Raw genomic sequence first — 19,781 nt, 5'->3', positions numbered from 1 at the left:
TTCAAACCATTGAGAATCAGAATCAGAACTCTATACTCCAGCAAACTCCTCCGTGCTGATCCAGGCACTTCTGTTTTTTTTTCTCGGCCGAGTGCAGCTTGCAAGGCATGCACTCCCACTAGAGACCACTGCAAATGTATTATATTTATACAACTGTCCCATACCGTTAATAAATTGCTCTTTACATTTCAGTTAATCTCTTCTTTAAAAATCCATGTTTTAAGAGAAAAGGATTAAAATTTTGTCTAATTCAATTTCTTCCAAAAAATAAAATTATTTATCTGCAATATTAGCTAATGTCGTTTTAAAATTGTGGTTTGAGCTTGTTTAAAAAAGTTGCTGCTAAAAAAAAACATAAAGTTGAATGAAACAAAAACATTGCTGGAAGAAAAAGTAAAAAAAAAACATTTCGGAATCATAAAAAGTCATGAACATGATAGATAAGCAGTCATAATGAAATAAAGAGTAATAAAGTTTAAGCTGTTTAGCTGACTGTAAATTGTAAATGTGTTACACTATACAATAGCACATTAAGGGAAATATAATGATGTAAATAATGAAATAAGATTATTATTGTTTGTCAAATACACAATTTACAGTCAAAATAACCTAGTTGTTGTCCTTCTTGACAAGTTAAAACAGTCTCATGATAACCACTCATCGTTCAGTTTTTCATATTTATTGCCTTAACATCTGGTATTCAATTTTTAGTGGCATCTGCCTAATAAGATTATAACTTTTTAATGGTTAAGAATTACTGTTGATTTTGTCTTTGACTACTATGCTATTTTTTAACAATTCAGACATAAAATTTTCCTTTTTTTTACCTCAATAATGAATCACACTTTCCAACATGATTTTTCTGTCTCTAGTTTCCACAACATGATTAATAAGGTTAATTAAATTATTTGGCGAAACTGTTATTTCCACACTGGATGGAAGGTACTTGAACTACTCAATTGTCTTTGGCGCCCAGAGAACTGACGGAATGTACCAACATTCACGAGAAATGGGGAGAAGAGGACTTGTTCGACTTATAAAAGTGACACCTCATTGAACAAAGAAAATTTACAAAAACCCACTCATTTTAAATAATTAAATGAAAATATTTCTATAGTTACGCAACGTTTTCTTTTACCCTTTTCTGGTCGTTACGCTGTTTATACATAATGGTATGACCCGTTCCATTCCGCCCCCGCCGCCATTTTCCACGTTATTCTCTTTTCCGAGATAATACTTTAATAATTTCGAATGCTACCGTATAATTTGCGAAATTAAAACCTCTGCTTCTACAGGTTAGTGCAGGGGGATTATATCTCCAATTTCTGCCCAGGGGACGCTCTGTGTTGCAGCTATGTACATCAAACAGGTAAGCTAAATTAACTAGGCTTGTTTGGTTTATCATCTGTCACTGTTATGCTAGTTAACGGTGACTACTAAAGGTTGGAGGATGAATAGATGTTAAATGAGTTAAATGATAATGCGTTGAACCAAGCAAAACACTTTACATCTACACAACTAATATAGTAAACTTGTTATGGTTAGTTTGAATTAACTGATTTAATCTTGACATGTACGTGTCAAGATGCTAAGCTAACGCTAGCAGGCTAACTTTTGGAGAGCCTGTGCTTTGAAGTCATCCAACGGAAAGATGCAGCATTGTTATATTTAGATTAATTTGCGAATTACGGGTTTGGACGTAATGAGGATTGTAAACGGCATTTTAAACTCCGTCATCGGGCCTGATTTGTCCTGAATGATGACAAATATGAGTTCAATTTTTAAGACAAGGCCCAGTTCAGCTATTGACAATCAGATTTGTTGTAGCGATGCATGCACCCGTTATACCTGTAACACTCCTGCAGTCAGCGGACTGGGCTTTTTACTGCTCTCTTATTATCTGAACCTTTCAGCCATAAAGATGCAGTTAATGAGATGTTTGTCGTGATCTGTGATCTTAATGTTATTTGGGCTCTGCAGGTTATTATTCAGGGGTTCCGAAGTTACAGGGATCAAACTGTCGTGGACCCTTTTAGTCCCAAACATAATGTGATCGGTGAGTTTGTGCTCCACTTACATATTTTAATATCTTAGTTTAAGCTTTAAAATTTTAGAAATCAACATGTGTCATGTACAGATTAATCTAAATTTGCCATAATTTCAGTTGGCAGAAATGGATCAGGAAAGAGTAACTTTTTTTACGGTATGCTACCTTCATTTATTTAATTTTATATATTTTAGATCAACAGTTTGTTCTCTTTTATTGAAATCTCTTTTATCTGCAGCCATCCAGTTTGTTCTCAGTGATGAATTTAGCCACCTGCGGCCTGAACAGCGGCTGGCCCTTCTTCATGTAAGAGCTGGAAAACTAGTAACACAATTAGGGAAAGTTTTAACGAGTAACACTGCTTATCATTGCCAAAGTTACGCATTTAAACTGTCTTAAATGGTTTCTATCTGTCACTGTAGGAAGGAACTGGTCCACGTGTCATTTCAGCTTTTGTGGAGATCATATTTGACAACTCTGACAACCGTCTGCCGGTAAGAACATCAATCAACCAAAGCTTTATTTATAAAGCGCCTTCCGCTGCCCTGTGGGGAACCCCAAGGCGCTGAACACGGTATATGAGAAAAAAAGGTAAAAACATTAAAGTAGAAAACAAATGGGTAAAACAAGGGATAAAGAGACCAATGAAAGCAGGGAATTAAAATCAACATAAATGAAGGCCTAACTCAAACAAATTCAGGGAATGCCAAGCAGAGGAGGTGGGTTTTTAGGTGACTCTTAAAGGCTGGCAGAGATGGGGATAGCCTGACTGAGGGTGGCAACTGGTTCCAGAGTGACGGGGCTAGGACTGAGAAAGCCCGGTCCCCACGAGTACGACACCTAGAACGAGGGACAGCGAGCAGGTCTTGGTCAGAGCGCGTGATGGGGAATGTCTGCTCAGGAGCATGGCCAGATAGGGGGGGGGGGGGGGGCACTACCCTGGAATAAATTGTAAACAAAGACAAAGAGTTTAAAGTGTGAATGATAACAGACCGGAAGCTAGTGCAGGTAGGGCTGGGCGATATGACGATTTTAGACCGTTTTACGATCAACACATCCGACGGTCTGTCATTTTTGAGAGACCTTTTTTTATCACGATTCACAGCTCTGCTGTTGAATTTCTGCCTCTGAATGAAAAGGGAACTTACCCCAGGCGAATGACACGCCTTTGTTTGACCCTTAACCAATCAGAGTGAGTCATAGTAATATATTAGTGCCCCGCTTGTTTTCGCCTGTGTGTGAACAAACATGGCTTCGGCCGCGGCTGAGAGCGACAACGAGTTTTTCGTTCCGAAGAGGAACGCAGGGTTTCCTTAGCGCGCGGCGCTAACAACTTAGCGACGTGACATGTTTCGGAGAAAGCGTAAAAACACGTTGGACGCTTCTTCTGAAGCAGGAAAATAACACTTCTTCTTAAGCAGAGCACGACGTCGCCTCGGCTCGTTCACCCTCTGCCGAGCCGGTGTCGGTGGGTCGCTGGAGCTGCCCCGTGACCGCCTGATGGAAAACCAGCGGGTTTCATCAGACTCGTAGTTTCTTGTTTTTGCTGGGACCCCCTGTATTTTACCGCTCCCTCCTGCAGTCTTCCCCTATTAACATTTAAAATGATTCTGTAAACTCCGTGTATCAATAGAAACAATCTCTGCCTCTGCCAGCTGCAGTAAATGTAGTTTCCAGATAATAAAAAAGAGGTGCATTCATCTGTGTATCTCCTTTGATCCACATTAGTGATATTTTCAGCACAAGAACAGGGAAGCAAAGAAAGATTCCTGAGTTTGTTAGTAATTTTATTTATTAGGTGCATCTAACCTGTTCTATTTTTCTCTGAAATGAGATTAAATCAGTGCTTCTATGGGTTGTCTCCAATCTGCACTGGAAAATTTTACTTTATTTAGAGACTTGTTGCAGAAAATATTCAGAATGAGCAGTTTTTTTGCTACCACAAGCGATCTCTGGTCCAGCCGCACATCAGAGCTGTATTTGCGCTCAACTATCCACTACATGAGCAACTGGGAGCTACATAGTATTTTGAACAAGTTAATGTTTGCACAATACGTTTGCAATTGACATGTTTGCACTTTAAATATGTTTACGATTTTAATTTATGTTAAGTTACTTGAAAAACGAGAAAAACTGATTTTGTAATTGTTTCTCTCAGGGCTTTTATCATCTCTGGTGTGAGTTTAAAATATAAGTGAGTTAGCACTGTGTTGATTATCCCTAATATGAATAAATGTTTATTTATTCAATGTTTCTCTTCTTTAATATGCAATAGAAGTTATGCTATTCATGGATAAAAAATCGTGATAAAATCGAAATCGTGATAAAATATTGGAAAAATCGTGATATTCTATTTTTGCCATATCGCCCAGCCCTAAGTGCAGGGAGGCCAGAACCGGACCGATGTGGTCCCATTTCCTGGTCCCAGTCAGAAACCTGGCTGCGCTGTTCTGCACAACCTGTAGGCGGCGCAGTGATGATTGACCCAGTCCTGCATATGGAGAGTTGCAGTAATCAAGCCTTGTAATTACAAAAGCATGGAGTACCCGCTCCAGGTGAGCTGTCGACAGCATAGGCTTGATTTTTGCAAGGCGTCTCAGATGAAAGAAACTGGACCGGATCACAGAGTTGATGTGAGCATCAAATTTAAGTCCAGCATCAATTTTCACCCCCAGACTGGTGACAACTGGTTTTGAGCATAGGTTTTGAGTAGGGAGAAAGAGGGCCAAGATCAACATAACGACCCACAGCCCTGCTGTTGGGGTGAAAAACAATGAGCTCTGTCTTTTCCTCATTCAGATGCAGATAGTTGGCCATTAGCCAAGACTTTACTTCGTTAAGACAGGACACAATGGACTGGATAGAGAGACCTTTCTCTTGACACAATGGAGAGTAAATCTGGCAATCGTCAGCATAGAGATGGAACGCTAGGCCATGTTTACGAAAGATTGACCCCAGTGGAAGCAGATAAATGGCAAACAAAAGATGACCAAGGATCGATCCCTTCGGGACCCCCCAGTGGAGCCTCTCCCAAGAAGAAAAAACATCATCTAGTTTTAATAGAGCTCCGGACCCTACGTGACTCTCAGTTAAGCCGGGCGTACTGAGAAACTTCTGGAGTGTTTGATATTTTGCTTGTTCCTCGTGAAGGTTGAAGCAGCGCAGCCAGCCGCTGCGACTCATAAAGTATCAGAACCGCTCACGGCGCATGCGTAATCATCAACACCGCGCGCCCGCTATTTCCCTAATATCACACGTTGTTTGTTTTTATTTCTGAACGTCTTTCACACACACAATGACAAGGATTGTCAAGAAAGCATGTTCGTCGTGTTCATGTCAAATTAAACTGATCACAAAACACAGATTTACTTTCTTTATTTCGTTTTCCTCATCCAACTCCCATAAATCCCTGTGTGTCCTCCTGCGGCACTCCCGAAGGACATCGGGCAAAAAAAGACAAAAAAAGTCTGACGTGTTGTGTAAAAACTGCTATTGTTAGCATATTTTTAGGTCCGACGTGTTGCTACCAGACGTACAGTGTGAGCACATGACTCGTGAGATCTGCTCTGCGAGGAAGTCGTACAGTTTGAGCTGAACCTGAGTGCTACGAGTGAAAAAGTCGCACAGTGTTCGCCCAGCTTAAGACCCTCAGTAGAGCATACTCTGTGCTATGGCCAGACCTGAACCCTGATTGGAAAACCTCAAACAGATCAGAGTCAGCTAAATGTGAGACCAGCTGCTGATAAACGGCTTTCTCAAGCAGTTTCGATGTAAAAGGCAGGGTAGAGATGGGCCCGTAATTTGCGATCACAGAGACATCAGCACCAGGTTTCTTCTGCATCCAGATTACCACACTGTGCGCCAGTAAAAAGAATTTTTCTTACACGTAACTTACTTTTGTTCAATTAAGTTCTGGGGAAAATAGTAATTCAAAGATGTTGCACCAGTGCTACTTTTAAAAATAAACAGACACGCACAGTTTATTTCGTCGCACTGTACAAAACTGCTCTGATATGGAAGAGCCTGGGGGAAAATCAGGACATCAGTAGTACCAACCATAGATATGTAACTAGCGAGAAAAAGCATTTTTGGTCTTTGTCTGCAGCGGTTTTAGGACTTTTCGGTGCACCGCTGCTGATACAGCGCCCCCTGTAGTGCAAAGCTGCAACTGCAGTTAAAATAGCATCCATGTAGCTGGGGGCAGAGTGAAATCAGGCTGGGGTGGCACAAAATTAGCTGGAGGCGGCTGCCACGCAAATTTGAATGCAGGAAAAACCCTGTGTATCACACTTAGTTTATTGTGTTATTGACAACAGCTTGATAACTCTATTTCTGTAGAAATCATAAGTTGATCATCGGTGTTGTGAATTAAACAGGCACAACTAGCCTCTGTGTGCTGCTTTCAACTTCACTAGTAACAAAGTCATCTCCCTCCAGATTGACAAGGAGGAAGTCTCCCTTCGCCGTGTCATTGGTGCAAAGAAGGACCAGTACTTCTTGGATAAGAAGATGGTGACGTGAGTGTCGTGTGTGGATAGACTCTTTATGCACATCCCAAAGACAATGCACGGATGTCTCTTTCATGTATTCTATTTCCTGTTCTCGTTGCAGTAAGAACGACGTCATGAACCTTCTGGAGAGTGCCGGCTTCTCTCGCAGTAACCCCTATTACATTGTGAAGCAGGGAAAGGTGAGAAACAGAAAATACTTGTCTTTAGGCTGCTCCACGTAAAGTAATTATTAGGGCTGGGGGTAAACGATTATTTTTAAAACGATTATTCTGACGATTATTTTATCGAATAGTCGACTATTCTAATGACTATTTAGAAAATTAATCTAATGATTATTTTTCTAAATAGTCATTAGAATAGTCGACTATTCTAATGACTATTTAGAAAATTAATCTAATGATTATTTTTCTATTGCACAATTAACAAAAACCAGAAAATCTCAAATAAATTCCTCAAAAAAATGGATAAATTGTTACTGTAAGATAATAAACACTACAGGCCTTCCATTTTGTATAACACTGCTTTTATTGTGTTGCGGTTGGTTATGTTCTGGTGACGTGTAGAACTTGGGAGTGCAGGCTGCTGCCTGAGAGGTGGTAGAAGATGGAGTGTCTCCATGCTGCTTTGTTTTGGTCACTTATGTGCGTGAGGCGAGTGGTCTTACGGGTTAAACCAAACTCAGGTGATATTTTACACTAAACCGAAAACCCACAACACTCTAAATGTAATAAAAGGGAGATCTACACCACAAAAAAATGAACTCTAAACCAAAACGTAACAGCTTATCCCAACGCAAGAAGCTGTTAGCGAAGATGCTAACAGTAGCTTTACCAACATTAAATTCAAGTTACCAAGTTTAAATAAACCAAAAACACCCGGCAGCAAACAGACCAGCACGGAGGAGAGACTGCTACCACCAAAACAGCTCTCCTCATGTCTGAAAGAAGCTCCTTTATGAAGGGAGAAGCGCTCCCGGTGATTTTCTACATCTGCGATAGACACGAAGCAGCGCATCTGACCCCGGAAGTTGTTGTCCGTTGCCGGGAGACGAAGGGGCAAAACAGGAAAATAATCTAGTAGTGGACGGACGTTGTTCCGGGTCTTCGGTATTTGGCGGAGATGTTAGTGAAGGCGGAGAAGAGGGCGAACTAGAGGAAAAACAGGCAGATTCCTCCTCTATTTACAAACTCCTGGGGATGCAACAAGTGGGCGCGGTGCGTCGACTTCCGGATCTGACGTCGACAAATTTTTAGAATCGAGCCGTCGACTTCGTCGAGGCTTCGCTACAGCCCTAGTAATTATGTCTTGGTTTGTCACATTAAAATCATACCAGCTGTCCAAAAATAAAATTAACCTTTAAATTGAAAAAATGAGTTGTGTGATATTCTGGCATGAATGTGTTAGGAGTATAACAGGAACAATTTTTCATTTTCATTGCATTATTTCTGTGTTTCTTGCAGATCAACCAAATGGCCACAGCACCTGACTCCCAGCGTCTGAAGCTCCTCAGGGAGGTCGCAGGAACTCGAGTGTATGACGAACGAAAGGAGGAGAGCATTTCTCTAATGAAGGAGACGGGTAAAAATCAACCAAAAGCTTGTTTATTTATTTGATGCATTCACTTTTCTCCACTCTATTAATTGTAAATTTGTAAACATAATAAATAAACACTCAGTGTTGAGCTATTAATGTATTCTGGTGTAAATATAGGATATTAGGAAAGATGGATTAGGGCTGAAACGATTCCTCGAGTACCTCGAATAATTCGATTACAAAAAATCCTCGAGTCAAATTCTCTGCCTCGAGGCTTCGTTTAATTCATGTTTAATTAATTCATGGCTTTGCAATCGCCCGGGGTCATGTTTCACCCGGACCGAAATAAGTGACGCACATACACGCTGCACTGAATGCACACGCGAGTAGCGAACGCAACTTAACTTTCTCTTAAGCCATGGCAGACAACGTGGACCCTGGTGGAGTGCGAAAAAGACACAAAATGTCAAAGGTGTGCGACCATTTTTCACGTCGTAAGGCAGAAAACATAGTCCAGTTTAAATACTGTAAAATGGATTTAGCCTACCACAACACCACATCCTCCATGCTGCAGCACCTGACCAGGAAACATCCACATGTAAATGTCACTTCTGCAAGCGGACTCGGAGTCTCTACAAGATAATGCATTTTAGCCTGTATTTCTATATATTCTGCAGACACTGTGCGACTTTTTCTTTTGTAGCACTCAAGTTTCAGCTCACACCGTGCATCTGGTAGCAACACGTCGGTCTTAAAATGTGCTAAAAATAGCAGTTTTTACAACACGTCTGACTTTTTACTGTGTTGTTACTGATGTCCGTTGTCCCTCGGGATTGCTGCAGGAGGACACAGGTATTTATGAGAGTGGCGGAGGAAAACGAAAGAAAGTAAATAAATGTTGTGTGATCAGCGTAATTTGACAAAACCACGGCAAACATGCTTTCTCGACAATCCTTGTTAGTGTGAGAAAAAAAGTGTAGAAATTAAAACGGACGTGTGTTAATAGGGAAATAGCTGGCGAGCCATGTTCGCGCATGCGCCGTGAGCGGTTCTGGTGCTGTTTGGGCCGCAGCCGCTCGCATTTGTTTACTGTGAAGTTGAAGTGCTGAAGTTTTGAAAACGAATTTTGAATAAAACTTGAAGAATAACTGGCAATTGCTTTCTCATTTCAAGAGGTCTTTCATATTTTATAACATGCTATTTGATATGTAATGGTTTACAAACGCAAAAGGGTAATTTATTAGAGTACTCGATTAATCGATTATAGATTCGATAGAGTACTCGATTACAAAAATATTCGATAGCTGCAGCTCTAAGATGGATACTGTTGTCTTGTGATTGCAAGATAACATGTCTGTTGTTATTTTTTAATATTCTAGTTATAGTTCCACATAACAGAAGTGCACGGCAGTGAACATTTATTATTGTTGTTGTTGTTGTTATAAAATTCCTAAGGTTAGCTAGCATGCCATTAGTACATTTAAAAAAACATTTCCAAAGACGTCCCTAATTTGTGTATTCCACAGAGGGGAAACGAGAAAAGATCAACGAGCTGTTGAAGTACATCGAGGAACGTCTACACACCCTGGAGGACGAGAAGGAAGAGCTGGCTCAGTATCAGAAGTGGGACAAGATGAGAAGAGCTCTGGAGTACACCATCTACAACCAGGAGCTGAACGAAACTCGAGCAAAACTGGACGAGGTAATGTGGTTTAGAGCGGGGGTCACCCACCTGGTGCCCCTAGGTACTAGATGAGGTGCCCACAGGCCTTTTCTCCAAATGGCTTCTGCTGCCATCATTTATAATCACAAATGCATTAATAGAAATTTAAAAGTCTATTTATTAAACATGATGTTTAGCTTAACGCTGATCTGTTCTAGTTCAAATGTCACTATTGCATCAGCCTGGTTGCCCTTCCAACGGCTCGATAATTGTGAAGTAGCTCTCAGCTTCACCTAGGTTGGTGACCCCTGTTTTAGAGGGTTGTAAAGATGATAAATGAGCAAAAACAACATTTCCATTGTAGAAGATATTCATATCATCTACTGAACTTTAATGTTATAGTTAAGTTTTAGTAGCTAAACGTTGAAGAGGAAGAACTGATTTCTGTAATCGCTCCTCTCCATATTCCTGAGACGCTTCACAAGAACAAAGAAAAGACAAATTATTTAAAAAAAATAACAAAGAATCAAGGTAGTGATGGAACTGTTTACAGAACTTACTGATTTAGCTTTTATTGATTCTATTCTAAGACTTGTGTTTTGTTTGGGTTTTCTCCAGTTGTCCAGCAAGAGAGAGACATGTGGAGACAAATCCAGACAGCTGCGAGACGCTCAGCAAGACGCTCGAGACAAAGTGGAGGTAAAAGAGAAAAATCTCACACTGTTATTAATATTAGGATGCATAAGTGGAGTTTTGAGCTGATGGAGGAAAGATAAGGAAAATAACTGCAGCAGTCGTCCTTTAAACATGTTTTTGTTTACTCAGTAAAACTATTGATTATTTAGTTGGTTCTCAGTTTGAATTATTTTAGCATTAATAAAAAATAAAACTACAATAATTTACATACTTTGTTACATGTAGCTGTTAGTATTTGGTTATGTGGAAAGTAAATATGTCTCCCACAATTCTTTGTAGGCGTTTTCTTTTCTGCTTGTTTTGTGAAGAAACCTGTCCCTTTTAAACTTTTGGTTGCCGTGTTTTAGGAGACGGAGCGCGTTGTGCGTGAGCTGAAGTCCAAAATCTCCGCTATGAAGGAGGAGAGAGAGCAGCTATCAGCAGAGCGCCAAGAGCAGATCAAGCAGAGGACCAAGCTGGAGTTGAAGGCCAAGGACCTGCAGGATGAGCTGGCAGGCAACAGCGAACAGAGGGTACGGAAGCCTCGGATCTGCGTCACGCTCCACACGTGATGATGCACCAACACCGCTCCCCTCTCCTCCATCCTCTTCACTATTACTGAGTCTGCAGTCTTTACTCTTTCCAAGCACATTTTCACCCCAGCAGCTGCTTATCATAGATTAGCTTTCAGTTTGTTGAGAGGCTAATAAAAGGTTTAGAATGAGCACCGTAACTTATAGTGGTGAAATTAATGTAGTTTACCGCCTTCTAAATGAATGAATTGTTAAGGTGATTTAAAAACAAGACCAGATGAACACGTTAAACCTTAGAAGGGAGGTGGCTGAGTTTAGGTAAGGCATCAGTTTTTTTTAGAAAAAGGCGATTATTGTTCATATGATGCTTATCCCCTCCCTCTCTGCTGTGCTTCAGCTGCCTCTGCAGAGGAGGTGGTTATGCACATGCGGGCTTTTTATGATTATGGCTGAGACAAGTTGGAAATTAGGGTTGGCATTTGCTTGTTAACAACCCAGTGAAACATAAAACAAATACTCTAGCCGTTTTTACAAAACAATTCTGTCAATTTGCCGCAGCGCTGTGTTGGCATCAGGGAGCCTTAGGTTAAGTTGTCAGACCGTGGCGGTAATGTGGCGCAATTGTGTCCTTTGTATAAAAGATTATATAATATATATTATAAAAAGATCGTTAAAGTTTTTTAACAAGTCGCCCGTAAAGATGTCTGTCCCCATCAGTCCCTGTGCAGTCTCTGATGATCTGAGCTTCTGCTCTAACAGAGAGACGCTCACGGAGTGCTGCAACGCTCCAGTTTGCCTTCTCAGCTGATTTTGTTCAAAAAGCAAAGCTTATTGCCCGTGCCCGGCATGGGGAGGAATTATGACACGTCTCTAATTAAAGTAAAATTTTCTAGTACAGTGTGGAGACAACCCATAGAAGCACTGATTTGATCTCATTTCAGAGAAAAATAGAACAGGTCAGATGCATCTAATAAATAAAATTACTAACGAACTCAGGAATCTGTTTCTTTGCTTCACTGTTCTGGTGCTGAGAACATCACTAATGCAGATCAAAGGAGATACACAGATGAATGCACCTCTTATTTATTATTTGGAGACTACATTTGCTGCAGCTGGCAGAGGTAGAGATTTTTTCTATTGATACACGTAATTTACAGAATCATTTTAAATGTTAACAGGGGAAGACTGCAGGAGGGAGCGGTAAAATACAGGGGGTCCCCAGCAAAAACAAGAAACTTTACAAGTCTGATGAAACCCGCTGGTTTTCCATCAGGCAGTCACGGGGCAGCTCCAACGACCCAGTGACTGTGCTGAGTCAATGTTATCGAGCTCAGTCCGGCTCGGCCGTGAACGAGCCGAGGCGACGTCGTGCTCTGCTTAAGAAGAAGTGTTATTTTCCTGCTTCAGAAGAAGCGTCCAACGTGTTTTTACGCTTTCTCCGAGACATGTCACGTCGCTAAGTTGTTAGCGCCGCACGCTAACACGTCAATAGTGCAACGTAGCCTGCTGGAGGTTTTAAGGGTTCAGATGAAAACACTTGACCTCCCAGGCTGCTCACACATCGATCTTAAGTTGTCGCTGTTGCGCTCACGCCGTAATACAGTATTAGATGCGGTTAAAGTCAGACATGAAAAAATAAATCAATTTTACATGAATAAGTGATGCTTAGCCTGGTGGGGGGAGGAAACCCTGTCAAGATCGTCAACACTCGTTTATCTTAATGCTATTGAAACATGTAAACCAAAAAGCATTATATCCACTGCTACCATTCTAATTTTAAACTCAGTAACTTATGCTGTAACTTCACCTTGCCCTGCCTGCTCCTCCTTGCTGCCCGCCGGCTGTGATCACAAGCAACAACATAGTAGTTCCTGCTGCTTCTTCGGGAAACGGCGCAAAAAAAAACAAACTTGGGATCTTGTAGGCGTGGCGGTGGGATTTCAGCTGTGGCGGGCCGCCACGGCTACGCCTATGTAAGGGAAACCCTGATGTGTGATGCCTCAAAAAGCGTCACCTGCTCAACTATTAAAACCACTAGCAGGGTGAAAAAAATCGAAATATTGTAGCACAGACGGGCTTCAACTTTTGGATCAATTTTATACAAACTGTTTTATTAATTATCTTCTGTTGAAAGATAACTTTGAGGCACATGAGCGACTGGTATTGGTTGCTGTCACCTGTTGTGATCGGTTAAAGCAGTTCTCTGCTGTCAGAGGGTAGGCCCCGCCCACAACGCTGCGGCTCCCAGTGTTTTCTTTACTGTGGGAAATGGGTAATAATGTCTCTTTGATGGGGAAAGGTTGCCGACCCCTGGTTTAGACGTTGCTGCTTGATAAAAAGTGTCTGTGTATCTTTTTCAGTCAAAAAGTGAGAATCCCCGTGTGATGACTTAGGATGTAAAATGAATCATCTCCATCAGCTTCACCGTCCATCCTTCTTGGCTTCTGTTTTTATGTACTCAGTTGGCTGAGCTCGGTGTCCATATGGCCTTGTGTTTAATGTCTGTGAGCACGTGTGAGTACAAAGACCATAATCAAAGGTTTTCTTGGCTCAGTCTGTGTATGAACTATGTTGGGTCACAGGCAGCCTGCTGGCTGGTGGTTGGATTAAGCCCACCTGGCCATGGCTGACCCAACACTCGCCAAAAGGCGCCAGGGCAAAAGGAAAGGCCGCTCTAGTTGTATGTTTGATCAACTTTGAAGTGGTTGATCCAGGAAAGGGGAAAAAATATATTTTTACTGGAGCAGGGTCGGTGTGGATGATATGGAAAATAATTATTTGTGTGTGTGCATGTGTGTGTGTGTGTGTGTGTGTGTGTGTGTGTGTGTGCGCGTGCACTTCTCCAAGCACAAATAATGCCCTTACTATAAAACATGCTCCTTTTTGCAGATAGGTGCACTTTCTTTCATGATTTTCTTGCAAAAACTAAATTAATCTAAATAAAATGTAGTTTTTCTTTGCTGGTCCATCAGTTATTTACCATCTATAAGCTCTCATTGACTCATTTCAAATGTTATTGGATGTGGAGGGAAGAGCAGTCTGCGGTGAGCGGGGCATTATGAGTGTATTCTAGTGATGCAGACAGCTTACACTTTACTAACTTGGCACATTACGCATCTTCTGTTTTGTTGGCCAAACATTTGCTAAAGCTCTCCTGTTCTTTCAGAAACGACTGCTGAAGGAGCGTCAGAAACTGCTGGAGAAAATTGAGGAGAAGCAAAAAGAGTTGCAGGAGACTGAACCCAAATTCAACATGGTGAAGGAAAAGGAGGAGCGCGGCATCTCCAGGTAGGGATGAGTCATTCTTATCTACACGGCACACTTGATGAGTCAGTCATCACACTGGAGCATCAGATTTGACTAATCTTCTGCAAAGTGTCCTGTTTTCATGTTTTAAATGCAAGTAATGCGATTTTTGTTTTAAGTGTTTTCACTTCAAAAGCTCAAACACAAGAATGTTCTTGTTTATTCATGTGTATAGTTCCATATCATACAGAATTAATTAGCTTAACTCTCAAGGATAAATATCCTGATTGGGAAGGATTGTTGCTGTCAAATGTCTATGAACAGCTTTGGATGTGGTTCTTCTCAGACTGGCTCAAGCTACACAAGAGAGGACCGACCTGTATGCTAAGCAGGGTCGTGGCAGTCAGTTCACCTCCAAGGAGGAGAGGGACAAGTGGATCAAGAAGGAGCTGAAGTCTCTGGACCAGGCCATCAATGACAAAAAAAGGCAGATCGCAGCCATCCACAAAGACCTGGAGGACACGGAGATGAACAAGGAGAAGAACCTTGAGCAGTACAATGTAAGACGACTCGACTGTTCCTGGATCATTTTGGTTCTAAAACACTAAACCAATCACCCTTTGTCCTACTTGTGCCTTTTAATCAGCTTCATGTAGCTTAAACAGACACCAAGATTGTTCATTTGTATTGATTCAAAATGCTAAAATATTCTCTAGTTTTTCTGGTTCAACTTTGTCTGACCCACTTTTTACTTGTGACTTCAGAAACTTGATCAAGATCTGAATGAGGTCAAAACCCGCGTCGAGGAGCTGGACAAAAAATATTACGAAGTGAAGAACAAAAAAGATGAACTCCAAAGCGAAAGAAAGTAAGTCACCTCATATTTACCTTAACGTCAGATTTTATAAATAACCGTCGTTGACTCGGTGTATGAGGCAGTTCCTGTCTACCTGAATTTCTCCTGTAAACCCGTGACTGAGAGTTTAAGAGCACATTTAAAGGGATATTCAACCCAAAAGTAAAATGTTGTCTGACATACTTAATACACAAGGGCATACATTTTTTCCTCAATTTACAAATAGGGTTGGGCATCGTTTGATTTTGAACGATTCCAATTCCAATTCCCCGTTTCGATTCCGGTTCCTATCGATTCCCGATTCCGATTCTTTCAAGACATTCCATGTTTTACATGAGCCAGCTAACCACAGGTCCTACTTGATGAAATAATCTTAACTTCAACATGAGTTTTAATTCTATGAACAATAACATCACCTTCATTTAGACAGAAACGTGTTTTGGAGGGAAGAAAAAGACTTGCAGCACAACCAGTGTGTTTGTTTCTGACCACAACCAAAGTCTGGAAGAAGCGTCTGGGATGAGAGGCTAAATGTCTCCAACGTGTCCAGGAACATCCAGCTGTTTTCCTACCTGCAGCAGCATTCAGTCAGAACAGAAAGTGAAACTTAAATGTAGCTGCTGTCAGTAACAATCTAACAGATTTTAAACATTAAAACGCAACAGAAATAGTTCAGAAAGGAAATAAATTTTTTTATTTATTATTATTATAATTATTTATTGTGGCAGAAGCTGGTGTGGTCCACCACAGAGAAGCTGCTCTAGCATGATGACTTATTCTACTGGTTATTGTTCAGCCTTCTGACGCTCACACACACACGCACACACACACACACACGAGTGTTGGTGAGCGGCTGCGTCTGACTGCTGACGCTCCGTGTGTGTTTTTATTTCTGCAGTGAGACAAACTCACCTCACACCGTCCAGAGTTTGTTCTTTAAAACTTCTATTAAATCCACCGTGTTGATGTATTTAACATGTTTCCTCTACGCTGCAGGAATTAAAGTTTACATTACGGAGTTAAAGTTCAGCAGATGCGTTTGTTTATATCTGGCCACTGGGTCGGGGGGGGGACTCGGTGCTGCACACAGACAGCTCGTGTGATCAGCTCTGCAAAGCGTTGATCACAATTTGCAGATCACGTTTATTTTTCACGGAGATCGGCCGCGGATTCCTCTTCCGTCTGCATTCTAGGAATAAACAAAAAACTTTGAACGATCCGGGAAAAATGAGCAGTTGGAACCTTGTGAGAATTTAGTCCTAAATTTAAAAATGAGAAACTTTTTTGTTAAAAGCATAATTTCCTTCTATCCTCTTTAAAAACCCATAAACATGACCCCCCAGGTTACAAGGAGTGAATATCAAGGCTCAACTCGGGCTTCTGCGCCTCTAGTGACATAAGCATAACAGGTTGCGACTGTCTGATTCTGTCCAGCTACCTGTGGCGTGAGGAGAACGCGGAGCAGCAGGCTTTGGCAGCCAAACGAGAGGACCTGGAAAAGAAGCAGCAGCTTCTTAGAGCGGCCACCGGCAAGGTCTGTGTCACTCTGCAGGACTGCGTGATTATCAACTTGCATAATGGAGCTACAGGATAACCAATACTTCCACCTGGGCAGCAGTGAGACATCTGCACTCCGAAAGCAAAGGAGCTTCCAGCTGATTGGACGCAATAACGAATGCATGGGACTTTACTTCATGCACAAATATCCCCTTTTTCATCGGGTGGAACTATCACATCAGGGTAGTTTTAGCATATAAAACTGAGTGTTTGAGTCCCAAGAGAAGAGCTTCGCTCTCCCTGCAAGCCCATCTGAATGCTGCAGACTCTTTGTGACTCACCCAGTTGTCAGAATAGGTAAATCAAATGGAATTCATCGGCCTCGCTACTTCCACCTTATGATAACTTGCTAAATTTACATATGACTCACTCCTTCCTGCCTCGTCAGGTCACTTCTTCTGGGCGCAGACATCAGTCATATATTGCCTTTGAATAACGTCTGCTGTGATGAAAACAGGCTGCTTGGACAAACGTGTGGTTGCTCTTCTCTTGTTGGTTCCATCTGATTCAGCCGATTTGCTGTTTGATGGACTCTATTTGCAGCTCATGGTTCATTTTAGTGCATCGTCGTATTGAGATTGACATTTCCTAATCTGATTTTGTTGTGATGTCACAATGGCTTCTTTTTAGATGTGCTTTGTGCTACTGGATGCTACTTTACTGTGGCTAACTTTAGCCGGATTCCTAGAAATGTGCTCTAATGGAATTAGGTTAATTGTTTTTATATTTTTCCCTTTAATATATATTTGGAATTTTTACCTTCTTTATTTCCCATCTCTAATGCAGGCTATTCTGAACGGTATTGACAGCATCAACAAAGTCCTGGAGCATTTTAGGCGGAAGGGGATTAACCAGCATGTCATCAACGGTTACCATGGCATCGTCATGAATAACTTTGAGTGTGAGCCTGCCTTTTACACGTGTGTGGAGGTGACCGCTGGAACTAGGTAAGAATCTGAACTTGGGAATGAATATCAACCCTGGAAATTAACAGTTATGCACATGAATATTTATTATGAATTTTTTCTTAATTGAGCGGCTAAAGGTTCATTAAATATTGTACCGCTTTATTTCTATAGCACATTAAAAAAAATAACAGCATGAGAGCTGACCAAAGTGTTGCACAGGTACATTCATTAAAAACAAACAGGACGGAGAAAACAATCCAAATAAAACCGTCAATAAAAGAGTCACTGGCCGAAGGCCAAGCCATTAAAGTAGGTCTTTAAACGAGGTGGAAACGCAGCCAGAGAGGGGGCCTGTCTAACTGTGATGGGTAGAGAATTCCAGAGCACATGAGCTGCAAACATAAATGCCCGTTCTCATTGTGACTTATAAGACATTTGGGGTTTGCAGAGTAGCAGGTCAGCACATCTCAAAGTGTGCACGGGTCACGTTAATGGTATCCGTCCATTCTTCCATTTTCATCCGCTTATCCGGAGTCCGGTCGCTGGGGCAGCAGCCTAAGTCGAGAGCCCCAGACTTCCCTCTCCCCAGCCACTTGGGCCAGACATAGTCCGTCCAACGTGTTAACGGAATATTTTTCATTTTTATCCGTATTTTTTTAAGGTGGTGACAGAAAACTCCAAGGGCCATGTGCTATTTTGACAGATCACAGTTCAGGTGAGACATGGGAAAAAATTCAGCAAGGCTACACAAGACTGAAAGCTCTGTGGCGTCACGCTCGCTAAAGCCTGGACCACACTGTGATTTTCGGCGGTCATGCAGGACTGCTCCTGGCGCGCTGTGAGAACTCTAGTGAGGCGGCACACTGAATGGCGTAAGATTTCAGTGAGACAAACTGCACGATGAGCTAACGTCACGAGCACCACCCCCAAAAAGTATGCGCCTCTAAAAACCGACAGCTAACCAAAACAGTAATGCTGAAAAAAGCGTTGCAGTTACACTTCTTTTATTAGACTCTGAACCAAACTCCAAAAAGGAGTGGTCCGCATGTTCCTGTCTGAATCTTCCATTGTTGCTAATGTTAACTCTACTTTCGTATTCTCGTCACTCGTTGTTCGTGTTTCTCCCTGGGTGTGTTTTCATTGGTCGATTGCAGACGGGAGTTTGAGATTTTCGCAGAGTCGGTCACACTGGACGGCCACAGACTTGCAAATCACTCTCCCGTTCGCCGTTTTTGTGTCAATTCTGTTCACGACGAGCGATTTGGCAAGGATGGCTGAAGACGCTGTGTGTTCCAGGCATTAAGCTGACATGAGACATTTTCAACTTGACGGACAGAGTTCATGATGGCAGTAATTAAATGAATCAGAAATCGTAGCATCATCACTGATCTGGACACGTCCAACTATCCGGGAGCCGAAGGTATGACGGGTGGACACCAAGTCCTGGAACGCGTCCGAGGTCACAGACCGGGGGAACTCCCAGTTTCACTTTCTGATGTTTAAACTTTGGCTGAAGTGGAATCTTTGTTTTGCTTGTTTGGACTGAATATTATTGAGATGAATAAAATGCTACTGAATATTTCACTTTCAATAATCTTCCAAATTCAGGTGACGTGTAAAATAATAGATTATGATAGAATTATTTTAATCAAAATGACGAGCAAGGAAAAGTCCTCTGCTCCACGGTAAGAAATGACGAGAGTAGTAACTTGTATCGTGTTACAAATGTTTTATAAAGCACAAATAGTTTCTGTTTAGAGCCTAGGATTCACGAGTAGGGCTGGACAATAATTCAATAACGATCAATAGACATGTGGTTCAAAAGAGAAAAATGGATCAATAAAAACTTCAATAAAAGTTTCCTTTTTTCAGAATAGCCTATTGGGTAGCTTAATACTAGAGTCATTACTTACAGCCAACCAATCAAATATATGTTTGACATTTTTCAACAATTATTGATATCGATCAGTATATATATATATATATATATATATACACCATTTTTTTTTATTTTTTAATTGCTTGTTTACTATATCGTCCAGCCCTATTCATGAGTGACTCAAACCTCTTTGGTTCTTTCTTTGTTTAAATCCCGTGGCTACATCCTGCTCACTGATCTCGTGTTTGATAGACACCTGTTACTTAAGCTAAGAGTGCAAGTTCAACACCATTGTGACAACTTTGCTCAAAAGAAAGATGGTAAATGGCCTATATTTGATACAGTACCTTCTAGAGTCCTGGAACCCCCCAAG

The 19,781-nt window shown here is 41.4% G+C and overlaps 1 protein-coding gene across 1 annotated transcript in view; it reads left to right on the top strand.

Moving 5' to 3' along the window:
* Positions 1-1,202: 1,202 nt before the first annotated feature.
* smc3 (structural maintenance of chromosomes 3) overlaps positions 1,203-19,781 on the top strand; it is a 33,798-nt gene continuing 15,219 nt past the window's right edge. The window contains exons 1-16 of the mRNA XM_015967597.3: positions 1,203-1,369; positions 1,981-2,056; positions 2,165-2,203; positions 2,286-2,353; positions 2,470-2,541; positions 6,485-6,564; positions 6,659-6,737; positions 8,019-8,136; positions 9,618-9,793; positions 10,373-10,453; positions 10,798-10,962; positions 14,129-14,250; positions 14,555-14,768; positions 14,973-15,076; positions 16,499-16,598; positions 17,408-17,568. Coding sequence (XP_015823083.1) covers positions 1,355-1,369; positions 1,981-2,056; positions 2,165-2,203; positions 2,286-2,353; positions 2,470-2,541; positions 6,485-6,564; positions 6,659-6,737; positions 8,019-8,136; positions 9,618-9,793; positions 10,373-10,453; positions 10,798-10,962; positions 14,129-14,250; positions 14,555-14,768; positions 14,973-15,076; positions 16,499-16,598; positions 17,408-17,568 — 1,670 coding nt within the window. The 5' untranslated portion in view covers positions 1,203-1,354. The remainder of the gene's footprint in view (positions 1,370-1,980; positions 2,057-2,164; positions 2,204-2,285; positions 2,354-2,469; positions 2,542-6,484; positions 6,565-6,658; positions 6,738-8,018; positions 8,137-9,617; positions 9,794-10,372; positions 10,454-10,797; positions 10,963-14,128; positions 14,251-14,554; positions 14,769-14,972; positions 15,077-16,498; positions 16,599-17,407; positions 17,569-19,781) is intronic.

The sequence above is a fragment of the Nothobranchius furzeri genome, chromosome 4, assembly GCF_043380555.1.
Source record: "Nothobranchius furzeri strain GRZ-AD chromosome 4, NfurGRZ-RIMD1, whole genome shotgun sequence".
Taxonomy (NCBI): Eukaryota; Metazoa; Chordata; class Actinopteri; order Cyprinodontiformes; family Nothobranchiidae; genus Nothobranchius; species Nothobranchius furzeri.
Note: the sequence above shows the minus strand (reverse complement) of the source record. Positions and strands in the feature narration are given on the sequence as shown.